Here is a 19,666-nt window from a genome sequence, read left to right on the forward strand (position 1 = left end):
AGAGAGAGAAAACAGTACAACAGTGGTAAAATCCAAACAGGGATACAGAAGCTAGCGGTCATCACCTTTGTGAACAGTAGATCTGTCTCTCTAAGTCAAAATTTCTGCTGTCAAAAAGGCCCCTTGGTCACATTTCTATTACAAATGTAAATAAAACAAATGTACAACTGATTGCAGAAAACTCAAAGGCATTCAAATGCACTCAAAACAGTCAATAAAACCTATGACTTTATATGGAGCTTAAGATCAGTCTTTCTGTGAGGAATCCAAATTCATTACATCGCCAAGGAGGGTATGTTTACGTCTGTCATGATTCTGATGTCGGAAATTCTGTGAACTATTGTGTTCGTTTTGGACCCAAGCATTTTCTGCTGTATGGACTTCTTATACTACGGCTATTTTCCCCTTGTGTTTGGATTTGTTTGGTGTCCTGCATTTCCTGTTTTATTTTTTAATTTTCGCTCCTTGTGTATCTCTATATTTACTTCCTGCCTTCCTGTGTCCAGTGTCCTGCCCATGTGAGTGTCTGCACCTGTTCCTCATGTGTTCACCTGTGTCATCCCAGCCTCCATTGTGTATATAAGTCTCTGTGTTTCCCTTTGTCTTAGTTTGTCTGTTGACACATGCTTTGTGTTTCAATGTGATGTATTCTTTTACCTCCTGTATGTGCACTGATAACCTGCCACCTGAGACCGTAAGTCTGTTTCTTTTTCACATTAAATTCATGTTCCACACCAATGTTTTCGTGCCTTTAGGTCCTTTCAGCTAAAACCCCAAACAGTCTGCATTCATTTGTTTGTTTGTCAGAAGGATTACACAAAATCATTTTCAGCCAATTTCCTTGACATGTTGACAGGATAAGAAAGAACCCATTACATTTTGGTGCAGAGCTTTTTTTACTTTCTTCAACATTGTGGGGTTGTTATTTTTCGACATTCCTTGACTTCTCAGATTAAATCATGGGCTGTGTCCAAAATCACTTACTCACTATACTTCACTTTATGGTGACTTCTTCATCCAGGACTATATAGTGAGCTTGTCTGCAAAAGAAAAGAAGTGTATATTGCTCGGTTGGTGACCATCGGTCGCACACTACTTTTCCCGATGCATTATGGGATACAATGGGTGCACTATATGGGGTATAATAAATGTCAGTAAACATATGCACAACATTACAAATTAGCAAACTCTCTATATAGTGGACTGTATTATGATTGGTGAGTGATTTATACGTGTGTAGGCAAATCTAGTGCAGATCCATATAAAAATACAGATCTAGCGAGGGGAGTGTTGACGGAGGGTTTGCTCTACTGAGTGAAATTCATGTTTTGGTCTCATGAACAACATGAATCCCAACAGTCATCCATTAACACCCATGATTTGCAAGTGATACGTCAACATCGGTCTGAACAGATGTCTCAGTCTCATCTCTGAGCTTACGAATCCCATTTGCCGAAACGCCTGTTCTACATCTGTTAATACAAACTGAAGCACCACCCTTGAATAAATCAATATAGCCACATACATTCAGGTTCGATCTATTCAAGGAGAGCTGCTGTTTTTCCTCAACACTTGATGTGAAGAGTGTGGTGCAGTGCACTTGTAAATTGTGGATCTTCAGAGACTTGTTAATGACTTGACACAGACCGTGTCATGGCGTTTACAGACATGACTTACAGCTAATAACACACTTAGCTGTCCGGTGTTGTAAGTGTCTGAGCCTGATGCCATGAGAAACGCCTGTCACACTGACCACACAGTGTCTGGACAGGTAGGGGGGGGGTCGCTGACGGCTCACATGGGGAGAATTTAAAAGGGATATGGACGAGGTGAGGAAGCAGCAGCACAGAAAGGCAAAGCACACCCAGAGAAACGGTGAGACCAGTTTGTGGAGCTTGATTCCCTGACAGTCTTCTGTCTTGGTACAATGTTTTTGAAACTCATGCCTCATATTTTCAGACACCGCCGGACATCATGAAGCTACACATTGCCCTTCTGTTGGTTGGTCTGCTGGAGACGAGCTGTGCTCTGCCAGTGAGTTACTCGTGTTGCTCTGCCATGCATCGCTCAGTTGCAGCTTCTGAAATGACCTGATGAAGTTTCATTTCTTCGTGTTCTCTTTAACAGTTGCAGATTGGAATCCTTGCAAGCAACAGCAATGAGGTGAAATATTTGTTTTGAATATTTATGGCTGTTTAAGGAACGGTCAGAAATAATATGAATCTAATTCAATATGTTTGTGTGTGTTCAGATCCTGAACGCACTCACTCTTGCAGCTCTTGGACAAGCACAGGTGAAGACTCTCAAAAATATACGCTGCTGCAACTTTATAACCATTTGACAATTTGTTACCCTTCGTTATAGAATACGTTTCCCCCTTTGGCCAAATAATTAAAAGTGTTATTTGATTTGGAAAATAATATATATATTGAAAAAGATCCTCTTCTCCTCCAGGCGTCTTCGTTATTTCCCCAGTATATGCTGCAGCAGCAGCAGCTCACTCCTCAGATGGTGAACTTCAACCCACAGCTTGGCAGCCCTTTTGGTCCCCAGGGGCCTCAGCTGATGTTCCCCAACCAGGGCAACCAGCTGGTTCCCATGCTTGTCGCAAACGGGCAGCAGGAGCAGGTCGGGCCACCACAGGACCCCAACGCTCCTAATGTCCCTCAGCAGGCCCAGAACCCCATGCAGGTACGACAAGGCCCCTGTCATAGTTACACACCTCCTCACAGTCGTGTGAAGATGTGAAATATTCTTTTAAATCTCCCTTAGATGTTTCCACAGTTCCAGTACCCTGCGTATGGATTCCCTCAGCTTCCCAGACAGCAGGTACGAATCAGACAATGGTGTCTTGTTTGCAACTGTCAATCTTGCCATTTAGATGCTCGCTTCAGATTTGAATCAATGGGATGAATCCATCATCCTCAGGGCTTCCGGTACTTTATGCCTTCGTACGGATACCCCCCGCAAAGGAACAACGTGGTGCTGCAGCCGAACACCCCTCAGCAGAACCTGGAGAGAAGCACACAGAGGCCACAGCTCCCTCTGCAGGTCAGACACTTTAAAATATACACAGTGGAGAGGAAATCAAGAGGGCTAGATGAGAGTTTTCAATTTGTGTCCTACAACATACCTATTCACAGAGAAAAAGTAAAATGGATCAAATAACCAAAGTTTTGTCTGATCTGTTTTACTTTGAATTAAGTTTTTGACCTTGTATGTGGACGATGACGAAGACTTGACTGACATAATAACACGGCTGCAGGTGTTGAGTCATGACTGTATGGATGTGGTAACTGTGGCGCAATGACAACTGTCTGCTACACCGACCACACACTGTCTGTCTGTCTGAGCTGGGGCACAAATCAGGTCACGCCAGTCTCAGCATGTTAACTGATGCTGTTAAAAACACAACCATGCACGTGTCATTTCCCAGTGCGACTGATAGCATTTAATTTGTTTATTCTATTAATGTCTTATTGTTGCTAAATACATGCACATACATAGTACTTATTTTTTTTAAATTTTATTTCCCTTCCTCTTACTTCAGCAAGCGTCCCTGCCAAAGGTGCAGACAGAAAGAGTGAGTGCACGACAGAAACTCTGAGAAATGAACAATTTTAGCAATAAACAAAAAGAAAGTGACAAGTCATCAGTTCTAATCAATGTGTTTTTCATAACTTTGATATTTATATCAGACATGGCCACAAGGGACACAGAAAGAGACGACTTCAAATCCTCCAAATCCTCCTAATCCTCGTGGAGACGCTACTGGTCCGGGCATTGATGAGGTCTGTTGTTTTTACAGTTACAATATTTTACACACACATAACACCATAATTTACTGCACAGAATCTGACTTTTAATGATGTGATATATAAAGCTATTGCTTCTCTGGTTGTTTCCCCAGGGTCACTCCAACTTCCCTTTCCTGTTTGAGCCTTAGACGAAGTCACCGCGGAAATATCAACACGTGATTCAGGAAAAAAACAAACAAATTCCATGTGTTGTCTCTGTCTTCTAAATGCAATTTATTTGTGTTTGTATCATAAACTGAAACAATTTTGTTTCAGGAATTTGCTCCTCTTTAGTAACATATATATATAAATAAAGACATTTATCACAGTTACTTGTTTAAGAGTTTTATTGTGGTACACAGATATTTGGCTTCTACAGCACAAATTGGGAATTCCGTGAATGATTTAAATGAATTTGAGATGGAAGGTTTGAACCACGATGTCCAATGCGTCCTGAAATTGGAGAATCAAACTTGGATCTTTTAGTTTCTTCCTGGGTAAAGACGGAGGCAGGATAATAAATGTAAGTCATCAAATATAACTTTTAATGAATCATCTTCTCAAACCAGCTCAATGACGTTCATCTTGAACACGATAATTTACATCTTTGAAGAGTCAGACGGCTCAGTAAGTGATGCAGGAGAGTGTGGGTGAGGAGCGTGAATTTGACATTTTAATGATTATTTTTAGAGAATGTATTCATATATATATATATTTATGGTGTTACATGCTATAGAATAAATAAATATAATTTTAAGAAATAAAACAACAAACAGAAAGCAAATCTACAGACGTGAGCTGATTTTAATTGTATCCCAATTCAAAGCATTCCCTCCAAAAGAGATGCCCCCATATAGACTTATCTCCTCTTATTGATTCCTATTAAACATATTCACGTCATCGTGTTTAATTGTTGACTTACCAGTTCCCTTCTTAACGCGGTCTGGCCCAAGACAAATCTTTCCCTTGTGGTTTGTTAATGAACACTGGACTCTTAAGCTAAAGCACAGAGAATGTGATGAGTACAGTAAATTACTAATCTGTAGTCATGTGCTGGTACAACACTGTCTGGCAGCAGGTCTTGATAATCTCGATATATTGCACAACATTTAAAGCAGCATTTTATGGGAAATAACCTACTAGGTGTTCTAGTTGTGATACAACTCTGTAAGTATGAATATTGAGTCAGATTTAATTAATCAGTAGTAAGATGCCACTCACTCATACAACTAATCAGTCAAAGTCGTTAACAGAATTAACATAGAGCTAAAATACTCCTTCCCAAACTTATGTTGTTTTTCAAATAATGTTTCACTGTTTCTCATCAGTGTCCACGTGGCTGTGCACACACACACACACACACACACACACACACACACACACACACAAACACACACACACACACACACACACACACACACACACGCACACACACACACACACACACACATACACACACACACACACACACACACACACACACACACACACACACACACACACACACACACACACATAATAAGTTACTGTACAGAATCAAGTGTTCATTTGAATTTACAAGCTGCTAAGCAGGCATTGCTGCTAAACAAAATGTTGTTGTTTTAATACAGAGGGACAAACTAGAATGACACTAAGAAGAGTGCACATCACTGCCAAGGCCCAACAGTTGATTTAAATCAAAACAAGGTGCCCCATGTATTACACACTAACAAATTGCGCACTCCTAAATATATATTTGTACCATCAAGATCCATGAATTAGTCCCTGGGAAAACAGTGAAAAATTCCAAACTAACATTGAAGTTCATCCCTGGACCAAGGTCTGTGGAAATCCATTAAATTATCAATGTGTAATCTAGTTTACAAACAAACAATATGATGAAGGAGATATCCATCTACTCACACGAGCAGTCACTGCTGCAAACATAAGTAAAACTGTGATAATGAAGAGCTTCATGGCGTCTGATGAACCTGCAAAAAAAAAGATTATTTAGATCAAACATCATCAATAAAAGACTGAAAATCAAAGGCCAGATCAACATGGTGGCCCGAGTACTTAGTTGACCATTTTCATTCACTACAAAGGACACTCCAGTCGTTTTTTTTCCCTGAAACAGACGGGAAACAGACGGGACACTTCATAAAGCATGAGTCACCTCCAGTATAGCATCTGCGTGTCAACTCAACTGCATTGTGCAAGTACGAGGCATTAATGCAGATCAGATGTCCAATGTTGAGAAACTTTTCTAATCGTCTTAGTCCTCTTCGAGGATTTGCAAAACAGTAGCGTACTTCACACATGGTTTTTTTAATAATCCCCTAATTTACTTTGATTCCTTTACTTAGCAACAGAAATAAATGATGATGATGTGACCAGCAGCAGCAGCAGCAGGGATTAATAACAAAGAAATTTACATAACATTGCGAGCTCGGATCATTATGTGAATTACGTGCATAAATGAGGTACTTAATCCATCGACTGGCCCGAGGATAAGACTGAGCAGACAGAAAAACCAGTTGACTGGGTTTTGTCTGTCCCCTGTCTGATCCCCTCCATTTGTTTCCATGAGACCAGGTGATTCCATGTTTGCACCTGTTGACCCATGTACGTTATATAACATGGAGCAGGTGTGGTCACAGGCTCAGAACTGAATCAATACACCTTGATATGTCAACCGGCAAAAGATTTCATAATAACGACAATTTCCCAACAATGTTTCTGTTTGTGTAAATGACAAAACATCAGCTCCTGCACCTGTATATAAGAGAAGCTCCACAGTCCAACATCACTACCACAACCTCCTCAACCAACTGAGCAACTGTCCACTGAAGTTCAGAAGACTTGACGGTAATAATATTAGTATTGAATTATTATTAAAATGTTTAAACTGTGGAAGACTGAGTGTATTTCTTGTTTTTGCACAGATATGATCACTGGAACCATGCTAAAGGTCGTGCTTGTGCTCGGATGCCTCCTGAGTCTCACTCTGGCTGAACCGGTAAGAGCAGCAGTCTTACTTTCAATATAAATTACTCCCAGTTTTAATGGTATGATGAAGAAAATATTCAACTTTTAACTTTTGGATTTTTTCAGTTGCACAAGGCCCACCGACGAGTTGCCCGCTCTGATTCTGATTCTGATTCAAACTCCGGCGAGGTGAGGGTCCTCTCTGACCTCGCGACTGTTAATTTAAAAGTCTTTGTAAAATCCTCTGCTTCAAATATGACAATGAATGTTTTTCATTTTCCTCAAGGCCAATGTGGTCGGAGGTCTGCCCAGCCTGACTGCAGCTCAGTGGCTCCAGCTCATCCAAGCCCTCTTACCTACAACTGCAGCCACTACTACGACTCCAACAACCACAACAACTACTGTTAAAAAGTAGTGAAGGAAGTCCAGTGATATCTGATGTGATTCCACTTGTTCAACTTAACAAATGGATCAAAATCATTGTTTTCTGTGTGAAATCTGCTGAATAAAGTTGATACATGGAAACCATTTTGACTAAATGTTTTGTGTTTCTTAAGATACAGTTTCATAAATAGTAATGAAATGAACAATTAAAGTTAATATATATATATATATATATATATATATATATATATATATATATATATATATATATATATATATATATATATATATATATAATGAAGGAGCCGGGGATCAAACTAAATGGTAAATGGTTTTGTATTTATATAGCAATTTTCTAGTCTTGATGACACCTCAAAGCGCTTAACAGTACAGTTTTACATTCACCCATTCACACACACATTCATACAGTGCACCTATTCTCTGCACTTTGTTATTCTATCCATAGAATCTATGGGTTCAGCATCTTGCCCTAGGACACTTTGGCATGCAGATTGGGGTTCGAACTGCCGACCTTCAGGTTGGAGGACGACCACTCTACCCCTCAGCCAAAGCCGCCCAACTACCAACTTCCTGGTTAGTGGAAGATTCTGTACAATCTTCCTCCTGAGCCACAGCTGTCCAAAGAGGCAGTTTAAGTGGCCTTCTAGTTCAAGTTAAAAAATGGATCAAAACCACTTTGTTGAATCTGCAGAATAAAGTTCATCAATGGAAAAGACGTTTACTCAATGTTAGAACACTGACGTATAATTAGTAACACCATAACTGATGTCGGGTACATTTTACACCATATAATATACCCGATAAAAAAATTCCTCTCATCAAAATATATTATTGGACAACAATACATGGCAATTTTAAGTACTCTTCCTATATTTTCCCTGATACAACATCTCATAAAACGAAAAATAAGGTATAACTGGGGTGGACCTTATAAAAAGGCTCTAAAAATTTGTGGAAAATTAGGGAGTCGTTAAAGAAAAATTATTAAAAATTAAAATAATAGAGCTGGGAACTTGTTCTTCGGTCCAGCTGTTCCAAGGACATGTCCTGTGAAGGCACCGTCTCCCTGCATCATTTACAACTTATATCATATTCAACATATATTTAACTCTCTATCACTGACGTCGGGTGAAAATCACCCGAACACGTGCCTATTGAAAAAAACAGGGATGGGAGCAGGGTAACTAGCCATCCTTCTATGACGTCAGTGGGCAGACTGAAGCTACCCAAGGACCCACGCCACTCAGAGAGCAGCAACACAATGAAAATCCCATGACCACACTCGCTCAGGTAAAAAACACCCAACGTAAGTGTTCTAGGGTTAAAATCCAGTTTAAGAATCATTAGTGAAACCTCTTGTCCCTCTGAACCTGAAAAAGGTGTTATTTAAGTTCTATTGTGTAGCTGTAGTGATGACTGGTTTTATTGTGAGGAGCTATTTTTAAGTGAATACGTTCGAAAAGTTGCGTCATTGCATCATATTGAATTTGATATTAAATGTCCACAGATTGTAAATGCTGAAAATGAGTTGACGTTAAAGGTTCTCAAAGAAATTATTACTTGAATTGATTTCTGAGTGTACCACACCATAAATCCAGTCTCAGCCCTGGGTGACTGGGTGTTGTCTGTCCCCTGTTTGATCCTCTCCATTTGTAATCATAAGACCAGGTGATTCCACGTGTTGCATCTGTTGACCCTCGTACCAACACCAAAGACTCACCAATAAAGAGACTGATCGTCTCTCAGGACTTTAAAACGTTCTGATTTGGTTTATTCAAAACACAACAGTGTATTTATTTCTGAAAGGAGTTATGTTATATAACAAGGTGCAGGTGTGGTCACAGGCTCAGAACTGAATCAACACACCTTGATAAGTCAACCGGCAAAAGATTTCATAATAATGACAATTTCCCAACAATGTTTATGTTTGTGTAAATGACAAAACATCAGCTCCTGCACCTGTATATAAGAGAAGATCCACAGTCCCACTCACTACCACAACCTCCTCAACCAACTGAGCAACTGTCCACTGAAGTTCAGAAGACTTGACGGTAATAATATTATTATTGCATTATTATTAAAATGTTTAAACTGTGGAAGACTGAGTGTATTTTTTGTTTTTGCACAGATATGATCACTGGAACCATGCTGAAGGTCGTGCTTGTGCTCGGATGCCTCCTGAGTCTCACTCTGGCTGAACCGGTAAGAGCAGCAGTCTTACTTTCAATATAAATTACTCCCAGTTTTAATGGTATGATGAAGAAAATATTCAACTTTTAACTTTTGGATTTTTTCAGTTGCACAAGGCCCACCGACGAGTTGCCCGCTCTGATTCTGATTCTGATTCAAACTCTGGCGAGGTGAGTGTCCTCTCTGTCCTCAGGACTGTTCATTTAAAAGTCTTTGGAAAATCCTCTGCTTCAAAACTGACGCTGAATGTTTTTCATTTTCCTCAAGGCCAATGTGGGCGGAGGTCTGCCCACCCTGACTGCAGCTCAGTGGCTCCAGCTCATCCAAGCCCTCTTACCTACAACTGCAGCCACTACTACGACTCCAACAACCACAACAACTACTGTTAAAAAGTAGTGAAGGAAGTCCAGTGATATCTGATGTGTTTCAACTTGTTCAACTTAACAAATGGATCAAAATCATTGTTTTCTGTGTGAAATCTGCTGAATAAAGTTGATTCATGGAAAGAATTTTGACTAAATGTTTTGTGTTTCTTAAGATACAGTTTTAGAAATAGTAATGAAATGAACAATTAAAGTTAATATATATATATACATACATGAAGGAGCCGGGGATCAAACTAAATGGTAAATGGTTTTATATTTATATAGCAATTTTCTAGTCTTGATGACACCTCAAAGCGCTTTACAGTACAGTTTTACATTCACACACACATTCATACAGTGCACCTATTCGCAGCACTTTGTTATTCTATCCATAGAATCTATGGGTTCAGCATCTTGCCCTAGGACACTTTGGCATGCAGATTGGTCAGACTGGGGTTTGAACTGCCGACCTTCAGGTTGGAGGACGACCACTCTACCCCTCAGCCAAAGCCGCCCAACTACTAACATCCTGGTTAGTGGAAGATTCTGTACAATCTTCCTCCTGAGCCACAGCTGTACAAAGTGGCAGTTTAAGTGGCCTGTTAGTTAAAGTTAACAAATGGATCAAAACCACTTTGTTGAATCTGCAGAATAAAGTTCATCAATGGAAAAGACGTTGAGTCAATGTTATTAAAATCCATTTTGAGAAACATTATTGAAACCTCTTGTCTCTCTGAACCTGAAAAAAGGTGTTAATTAAGTTCCATTGTGTAGCTGTAGTGATAAATGGTTTTATTGTGAGGAGCTATTTTGAAGTGAATACGTTTGAAAAGTTGCATCATATTGAATTTAACATTAAATGTGCACATATTGTAAATTCTGAAAAGGAGGAAACTTTAAACGGTTCTCTAAGTTATTATTACTTGTATTGATTGTATCACACCACATATCCAGGCTCAGTACTTTTATTGTTTCCCAACATTTCTGTGTGTGGTCTGTGGTCATGGACACACCGCAGATCACATTTCTCGCCAATAACAGAACTACAGAATCACAGTCAATTCTTACAGCTGATAACATGCGTGACGGGGGCGAATATCTTTCAAAAGTGGACTAGGAGAGATGAAGAATCACTAAAATAAACTTCAGCATAAGACACATCATGTGGCTAATAATAAAAGTTTTAGTCCGTCTTTAAATTCTCTGGTTCGAGGTAAGGATTTCTTTCCTCTCAGGATTATGTTTATTTTCTGAAATAATCCTCACTGTGCAATTAAAAGCTGATCTTGTCATTTTCTGTTGCTCAACAAAGGATTCAAAGATGTGCTCATCAAGGAAACTGTTAATTCTGTGCTTCATCGTGTTGAGCTCCTCCGTCGCCCTGAGTATCTAACAACATGAATCATCAGATCCGCCTAAAAGTCACATGCTTTGTAATCGCGGCGGTGGTGTTGGGGTTTTTCTGTCAATTCAACTGAGCTTAGTTCAAAGAGTTTCTGTTGTGTAATCGTTTGTCCGAAGGTCTCCGATGAGGTCAGTATCGGGACGTGTGCAGTAACCCAGAGTCTGGACAACCGCGGGAATGTGACTTAATACTCCTCCATATGTCTTCAGCTTTTGCTTTTATCACTTTGTTTTTCAGATGAACCAGAACTACATGCAGGCTCAGTTCCAGCCTTTTCCTTTCCCCATTCCAGTGCCACTCCCAGTCCCACCTTTCCCTCCACCACTCGTCCCCCAGCTGCCCCCACTGGAGAAATGAGACAAGCACCTGACTGAATTAGGGAAACCTGCAGCTTTACCGTAAAAACATTTACTATAAAAAATTTTTTTTAACATTTACTATAAACATTGTCCAACTGTGATAAATGATCAATGATGAAATGTGTGGTTGAGTGATCGACTTCTATGTGTTTTGTTTTTCACTTTAAAGATTTTGACCCATTACTGTGACTGTGAAGCTGACGGGGGATATAAGAAGGAGCTGAGGAGCAAAATGTCAGCATGAGCTTCCAGTTGTTGATAAATTATTAGTTTTAAAATGAACACTATAGTCAGGAGCTCTGTTGTCGAACTTGTACTGAGATCAGCTCAAAGTCTAGAACAAGCAATAGGACCAGTTTTAAAGATTATCCCAGAAATAATTTATTTCATTATATTTTTTAGACAAAGACAAAATCAATATACTTTTGACAACTTCAGATTTGTATCTATGGGAATTATATGAGTGTGGAACTACCTAAAAATGGGATTGATGAAAGAACATACGAATTAAAAAATGGGTCGATAATCAAAGATGTTCTGTAAGTGATATATCATCATTTAATTTGATCCATGCAATTTACATTAATGTTCATTTCTAATGTGAGCTACTTAACTAGTGTTGCATGTGTCATAGTGCAGGTGTGGTTCCAGACTGGCCTCACCTTGAAATGTGGTGGATGAAGATTTCTAAATAATTGCAATTTCCCAACAATGTTTCTGTTTGTGAAAATGACAAAACATCCGCTCCTGTGTTTGTATATAAGAGAAGCTCCACAGTCCAACATCACTACCACAACCTCCTCAACCAACTGAGCAACAGTCCACTGAAGTTCAGACGACTTGACGGTATTAACTTTATTATTCATTAAGTTGATAATATGATTTTACTTTATTCTCTGTGTTGACTCTGTGGAATGCTGATGAAAGTCTGAGTGCATTTCTTGTTCTTCCACAGAAATGATCACTGGAACCATGATGAAGGTCTTGCTTGTTCTCAGCTGCCTCCTGAGTCTCACTCTGGCTAGACCGGTGAGAGATTAATCTTATATTTAATACCAATTATTCCTATTTTTATGCTACAATCCAACGTTTAACTGTTGAATTTTTACAGAACCATGTGAGAGTTGCCCGCTCTGATTCGTCCTCTTCCTCAGAGTCCAACGAGGTGAGTGTCCTCTCCGTCCTCTGGACCGTTCATGTGAAAATCTTTAGAAAATCCCCTGCTTCATTACTGATCATGAATGTTTCTAATTTTCCTGAAGCGGAATACGAATGGAGGTGGCTCCATAACTTCAGCCCAGTGGGTCCAGATCCTCCTCGCCATCCTCCAGCAGCAAACTACAGCTGCAACTACGACTGCAGCAACCACCACTACAACAACTCCAACAACTACTACAGCTAAAACTACAGGTGCTGCTCCCACCACATAGATCTGATCAGCAGAGATCGATCAGTGAAGAGAGTCCAATGATGTCTGATGTGTTTCCACACTGAGCTCAAGAAAACCACTGGATCCAAATATCACTGTTTTCTGTGTAGAATCTGCTGAATAAAGTTCATACATGGAAAAGCTAATGACTTAATGTGTTTTGTTTTTCTGAAAATCCAGTTTTGGAAACATTAAGGAAACCTCTGAACATTAAAAAAAGTGGTAACTTACAACTTAATTTTAAGTAACAGCACGAAAATGGTGAAGTCATAGTTTGATTATTGTTGCAGGCAGCTATTTCACTTGAGAGTCTTTTTAATTTTATCTCCACCCATAAGTATGTCTGTGACGAGTTTTCACCAACTTTAGCTGAAGGCCTCAGTCGCAGGAAGGAGCTGAAGAAAAATTAAGTTGGCAAATCAACACATGAGTTTTCAGACTAAATCCAAAACAGAAAACATTGGACACCTAGAAGCAGAATTCTTCTTTAAAAAGTACTCATGTATATGCAAGTATTTCAAACCAGATTTAGAAACTGGCACCTGCATTGGACCATTGTGACAACTCATGACTTTCAAAGTACTATTTTTCAAGTACTATGAGGGGTGGACGTGAAGAAAAGTATAAATAGGTACAAATAAGTTATAAATACAAAAACAATCACACAAATGGCTCAATAAAAATGGAAGTGAAATCTAAAAAAGTCATAAATGATTTGATTCAAACGTTGTGTTTGAGCATTTTTCCCGTCGGACATTTAGCATTCATCACTAGTAACAGTCTCAAGTGGGAAAAGTAACACAATACAAAACTCCTGAACACACATCACACTAGCCTCTCTGATGCGATGGCTGGAAGTGATGAGGACTTCTTCAGGTTGGAGTCGGTGTCAGAACTGAGCTTTGGGAGCATTTTAAGGGAGAGGGAGGTTGGACTTGGGTTTGATCTTGTCCCTGTTTTGGATCTTAATTAGGTCACAATTTGGTTAAACATTAAACTACATGCCAATATGTTCCAATTCTAATGTTTACTGTTCATGTTTAACATCTTGCCTCATGCCTGCAAGAGTTCACAGTCCAATACCACTACCACAACCTCCTCAACCAACTGAGCAACAGTCCACTGAAGTTCAGAAGACTTGACGGTATTAACTTTCTTATTTATTAAGTTGATAATATGATTTTACTTTATTCTCTGCGTTAGCTCGGTGGAATGCTGAGGAAAGTCTGAGTGCATTTCTTGTTCTTCCACAGATATGATCACTGGAACCATGCTGAAGGTCGTGCTTGTTCTCAGCTGCCTCCTGAGTCTCACTCTGGCTAGACCGGTGAGAGAACGATCTTATATTAAATACCAATTATTCCTATTTTTATACTACGATCCAACGTTTAACTGTTGAATTTTTACAGAACCACATGCGAGTTCCCGCTCTGATTCGTCCTCTTTTTCAGAGTCCAACAAGGTGAGTGTCCTCTCCGTCCTCTGCACCGTTCATGTAAAAGTCTTTGGAAAATCCCCTGCTTCATAACTGACCATGAATGTTTCTCATTTTCCTGAAGCGGAATACGAAAGGATGCGGCTCCACTATAACTTCAGCCCAGTGGGCCCAGATCCTCCTCGCCATCCTCCAGCAGAAAACTACAGGATCAAAATATAACTGTTTTCTGTGTAGAATCTGCTGGATAAAGTTCATACATGAAAACGATTTATGACTTAATGTATTTTATTTTTCTGAAATAACAGTTTTAGAAACATTAAGTAAACCTCTGAACATTTTGAACATTAACAAAAATGGGTAACTTAACACTTAATGTTAAGATACAGTACTAAAACAGTAAAGTCATAGTTTGAATATTGTTGCAAGCAGCTATTTCACTTGTCCCTGATTTGGATCTTAATTAGGTCACGTTGTGGTTCAACATTAAACAACATGCAAATATGTTACTATTCTAATGTTCAATTTTAATGTTTCAAACATCTTGCCTCATGCCTGCAGGAGTTTTGAAAACTAATATTCAGAAGTCATTTTATTCAATGTAAGCCTTTTTCCAGTTGCTCTTGCTGCAGCATTGACTTGAAGACAGAATTTCTTCCCTCATGTGAAACAGTGATCCCTCACAACTACAGCTGGTTGTTGTTGTTGTTTTGTTGGGTCTGTTGTTCCACAGGTAAACAATTGTTTGCTGTGCACTTCATTCTTTGCAATGGGTCTTTTAGATAAAAGTTCAGGACTATTTCATTTTCTCTGCTTCTTATACTCACAGTTTGCATTTCATCCAATTCAGCAGCATGTTTCCATCTGCAATGACACTGTGATATTGGCCAGTTTCATTCCTGTGATTCTAACCCTTAAACAAGTCACACTGCCTGGATTTTACTTCAACAAAATAGTCATTGGTCCATTTCTTTTGGAAGGCAAAACAGCAAATCTCTTTTTCTTTTTGTAATAGTTGCTTGATGCTTGTCACAGATGATTTGTGATTTTAACCTTTAAACCTCACAGTTACTCTTAAGTGTAATTGTTGACCAGCTGTCAAGAGAAGAGGACCTGTTGTGTCATGCTTTACAAGAGAAATGGACAAATGATTACTCTGTTGTTGAAGCAAAGCAGAGACAAACCCAGCGATCGAATAGACCAGTCTCAAGAGTCATTAACATGGTGCCCTGTTGTTGCTGCAGAGCTGTTAGCACCAGACACAGTCAAATTGTTTCAATGTGTCAGTTTGTCTCAACAAACAGTCGCAGAGTAGATTATTGATATGTCACAAACATGATTATACCGAAAAAACACCAACATAGGTTGAAAATCCCCGTGTTTCTCTGTTGCACGAAACAACGGACAAGTTCTGCACAGCTCAGTTTTAGTTTGTGGGATTACTGCTGAGTTTGATATGAGGAAGGAATTGCTTAGTTTTCAAGCCACTCATGCTGTTGCAAGAGCAACTGGGAAGAGGTAAAACTCTTTGATACAAAAAGCCTCTTATGACATCTGAGTACACCAGTTTGCAAAACTCCTTCAGGGATTTAACACGATATTCCAAGTCACGGTAAGTAACCAAATGTAACAGAATATAATTTATTGTTATTTAAAGTGGAAAATTTTGGACTGTTGGTGGGGCACCAACAGGATGTCCTGTTAATACGAGAATCCTTGTTGACTTTTAAGGGAACAGCAGTTTACTGAACGTTCCTCAAAGCGATAGTTCACCCAAAAAGGAATATTCCCTTATTATCTACTCATTACTATGTAGATTGAGGTGGTTCGACTCCACCAAACCCTTTAGGAGTTTCAGGGGTAAACAGTGTTGCAGCCAAATTAAATACCATTGAAGTAACTGGTGACTGCTTCTTCAAACGTAAATAAGAAGAGAATAACAACTTTTTATTTACGTTTAATGAATCTGTCATCATTCACATCTACTTCAATTTAATTTGGCTGCAACGCTGTTTAGCAGATGTTGAATAGATAATGAGTAAATTCGAATAGATGATGAGTTAATACAATTTTTTGGGTGAACTATTCTTTTAAATGTTATGAGAATAAATCTAAAATTAAGCCTACATTTCAGAGACATAGGTATTAGAGGTGTTGTATATATCAGTAAAGGTCAAACAATACAAGCAATAACAAAACAAAACAATAGCGGAACTGTCAACACCTCGACATCAGACACACACCCGTTTACAAACCAGTCAGAGATTCAGACCACGCAAATGATGACAACTGGACGTATGTCATAAGCCGTTTCCAGACATGACCGGGGAAAATTTGCTACAGAGTTAATCAAGAGTTTGGCTTTCACATATGCAGAACACAGCAGGAGGTTCTCTGCACACAAAAGCAACAAGTTCTCTGCATGATTCAGGCAAGAGATGTAGCAGCGGAGATCGTTGTCTTTTCTTATTAGCACAAACTCTCTTGACATTTCCGTCGGTGTCTTCGACATGTTCGCCAAAGCTTTGTTATTTGTTTTCTTTTGGTTTGCTCATTTTTGCGTCTGTCACATGTTAGAAGCGTCATCAACCCTTTAGACCAGGGGTGTCCAAACTTCTGATCCTGAGGGCGTTCTGAGAGACAGCTGGCAGGTCAGGGGTGAGTTGGGCGCCACCTAGTGTCTAAACTGAGATGTACAATATAGTGGGCCATAATCCATTACATTACATTTCATTTAGCTGACGCTTTTATCCAGAGCGACTTACAATAAGTGCATTCAAGGCTACCCGAGGGTACAAACCCAGAACAACAAGAATCAAGAAAGTACAATTTCTTCAAAAATAGAGCAAAACTACAAAGTGCCATGAGTAAGTGCCATTTAAATGGTACTACATTTTTTGTTAAAACATTTTTTAGTTTTTTTTTTTTTTTTTTTAATTTTAAATTGTACCTTTTTTGAGGCGGGCCAATTTAAAATGGATGGCGGGCCGCAGATGGCCCGCGGGCCGTAGTTTGGACATCCCTGCTTTAGACCATGGCTCGGTCTTGAGAAAACACTCAGAAGAAACAGGTAGCCCAGATCTCTAATAGCAATAGAAGGAAGCTATTAGAATGAGAATAGTAGTTGTGGTAGTAATAGTAGAAGTATTTGTAGGGTATGTTTCATAGCCCAGAGTTAGGGTCAATATTATACCTATGATGGATATCATATCTGTTTGTGCATCATTCAATCACTTGAGAACTGGAAACACTGGACTTCTTTTGGTTGCAGGTGTTTGAATGATTCATTAGTTGTTGCATGTTACCAGAAGAGCAGACTAACACAGGTTAAATCTGTAAGTCATTTTGAAATGACGACACCACGTGTTTCAGGGAAATGTGAGGACACTTTTTGGTTTGTCTGCTTCATCAAATTGCAAAACAAATGGCCTGTTGTCACATTATCTGTGATTGGCTGACGGACACTATATAGGCCAATATGAAATATTGCTTCTGCACCGTCAGCAAACATCGCAGAACTGCTTGTTTTCAATAACTGTGAGAACCCAACATTCAGAAAGGTAAGGATCATTTCAATGATTGGTGATACATAGGATCTTTGCATTTCACGTGCCAAATATATTTATATTTTTTTAGATGCAGACATTGGGAATGAAGATTGTGGCTCTTGCAGTCATCATGATGCTGGTCTCCAGCTCTATGGTAAGAAACGCTCTTTGTCCTTTGAGAGCTTAACTCTTTGATCGCGGCGTTAACTCACCAAAATGTTGTTCTCTTGATTTTCAAGGCTAAACCTGCCCATGTGATTGAAAAGCGCTCAAGTGAAGAGGTAAGTCATTCGTTCATTTAGAATCATACATATAACTTTGCAACAACTTTATTCACAACAGAGAAATACATGCAAAAACATATGAGAATAAACTGCATAAATAGCTTACTTTTTTCTTCTTTTTTCATTTTCCCAACAGAATCGGCAAACTACCACCACCAACACCAACACCCAAACTCTCCTTCAGCTGACTCAGCTGCTCCAGTTATTGCAGGCCCTCAGAGCTCTCATTCCAGCTCAATGATGTGTTCATCCTGTGATTGAATAACCGATTGGTTTGATGTGAATTAAGCAATAAAGAACATTTCAAATGTAATTCCTTTCGTCATGGTCTTGACTTGCTGAGGGTCTCAGATATGCTTGGATCATATCTAGTCTCAGAAGACATATTCTCTGTTGTGAAATCAAATCATTTTATAACAACATCCCATATCAGATCAATACTAATAAACTGTTTTTTGAGAGTGTACTTTCTTTCATTGCTGTTGAGAGAAAAAGACAATAGATAGATGTATTCTTCTATGACACAGGAACTGTTCAATTAGTTGGCACAACACAGGGTTCAGGCCCAGACAACAATTGCCATGGCAACCCCACTGTGGGAAAAGATAGAAATTACAAAGGTGCCACATCACAGGAAAACATCATTTACTGCACAGAATCTGACTTTACTGCACAGAATCTGACTTTTAATGATGTGATATATAAAGCAATTGCTTCTCTGGTTGTTTCCCCAGGGTCACTCCAACTTCCCCTTCCTGTTTGAGCCTTAGACAAAGTCACCGCGGAAATAACAACACGTGATTCAGGAAATATTGTCTCTGTCTTCCAAATGCAATTTATTTGTGTTTGTATCATAAACTGAAACATCAATTTTGTTTCAGGAATTTGCTCCTCTTTCGTAACATATATATAAATAAAGACATTAATCACAGATAAATGCTTAAGAGTTTTATTGTGGTACACACATATTTGGCTTCCAAAGCACAAATTAGGAATTCCATGAATGATTTAAATGAAGTTTAGATGAAAAGTTTGAACCACGATGTCCAATACGTCCTGAAATTGGAGAATCAAACTTGGATCTTTTAGTTTCTTCCTGGGTAAAGAGGGAGGCAGGAAAACACATGTTAGTCATCCAATATAACTTTTTATGAATCATCTTCTCAAACAAGCTCACTGACGTTCATCTTGAACACGATAATTGACATCTTTGAAGTGTCAGACGGCTCAGTTAGTGATGCAGGAGAGTGTGGATGGGGAGCCTGAATGTGACATTTTAATGATTATTTTTAGAGAATGTATTCATATATATATATATGTATATGGTGTTACATGCTATAATATAAATAAATATAATTTTAAGAAATAAAAGAACAGGTGAATAGCCATCTACAGATGTGAGCTGATTTTAATTGTATCCCAATTCAAAGCGTTCCCTCCAAAAGATATGCCCCCATATAGACTTATCTCCTCTTATTGAGT

General features: G+C 39.0%; 1 protein-coding gene and 2 long non-coding RNA genes across 3 annotated transcripts; all 3 read left to right on the top strand.

Annotated features, from left to right (window-relative positions):
- The first annotated feature begins 1,974 nt into the window (after positions 1 to 1,974).
- odam (odontogenic, ameloblast associated) lies at positions 1,975 to 3,946 on the top strand. The gene is made up of 9 exons (XM_061084589.1): positions 1,975 to 2,034; positions 2,128 to 2,163; positions 2,252 to 2,293; positions 2,455 to 2,691; positions 2,773 to 2,829; positions 2,929 to 3,051; positions 3,551 to 3,583; positions 3,699 to 3,791; positions 3,911 to 3,946. Exons 1-9 carry the CDS (start codon positions 1,975 to 1,977, stop codon positions 3,944 to 3,946), a joined length of 717 nt encoding a protein of 238 aa, XP_060940572.1.
- A 10,024-nt stretch (positions 3,947 to 13,970) lies between these two features.
- On the top strand, positions 13,971 to 14,622 carry LOC133021077 (uncharacterized). Its single transcript, XR_009682949.1, has 4 exons — positions 13,971 to 14,061; positions 14,171 to 14,244; positions 14,327 to 14,379; positions 14,477 to 14,622. It is a non-coding gene; the product is annotated as an uncharacterized LOC133021077 (long non-coding RNA).
- A 3,282-nt stretch (positions 14,623 to 17,904) lies between these two features.
- On the top strand, positions 17,905 to 18,434 carry LOC133021085 (uncharacterized). Its single transcript, XR_009682950.1, has 3 exons — positions 17,905 to 18,054; positions 18,140 to 18,181; positions 18,321 to 18,434. It is a non-coding gene; the product is annotated as an uncharacterized LOC133021085 (long non-coding RNA).
- The last annotated feature ends 1,232 nt before the right edge of the window (positions 18,435 to 19,666 follow it).

This window comes from Limanda limanda, chromosome 2, assembly GCF_963576545.1.
Source record: "Limanda limanda chromosome 2, fLimLim1.1, whole genome shotgun sequence".
NCBI classification, from domain to species: domain Eukaryota; kingdom Metazoa; phylum Chordata; class Actinopteri; order Pleuronectiformes; family Pleuronectidae; genus Limanda; species Limanda limanda.

Excerpts from the sequence above, each read along its gene's own strand:
- odam (XM_061084589.1), top strand. The coding sequence starts at position 1,975 with ATGAAGCTACACATTGCCCTTCTGTTGGTTGGTCTGCTGGAGACGAGC. Across the intron at positions 2,164-2,251 it reads TTGCAAGCAACAGCAATGAG|ATCCTGAACGCACTCACTCT; the intron begins GTGAAATATTTG and ends GTGTGTGTTCAG. Across the intron at positions 3,792-3,910 it reads CTGGTCCGGGCATTGATGAG|GGTCACTCCAACTTCCCTTT; the intron begins GTCTGTTGTTTT and ends TTGTTTCCCCAG.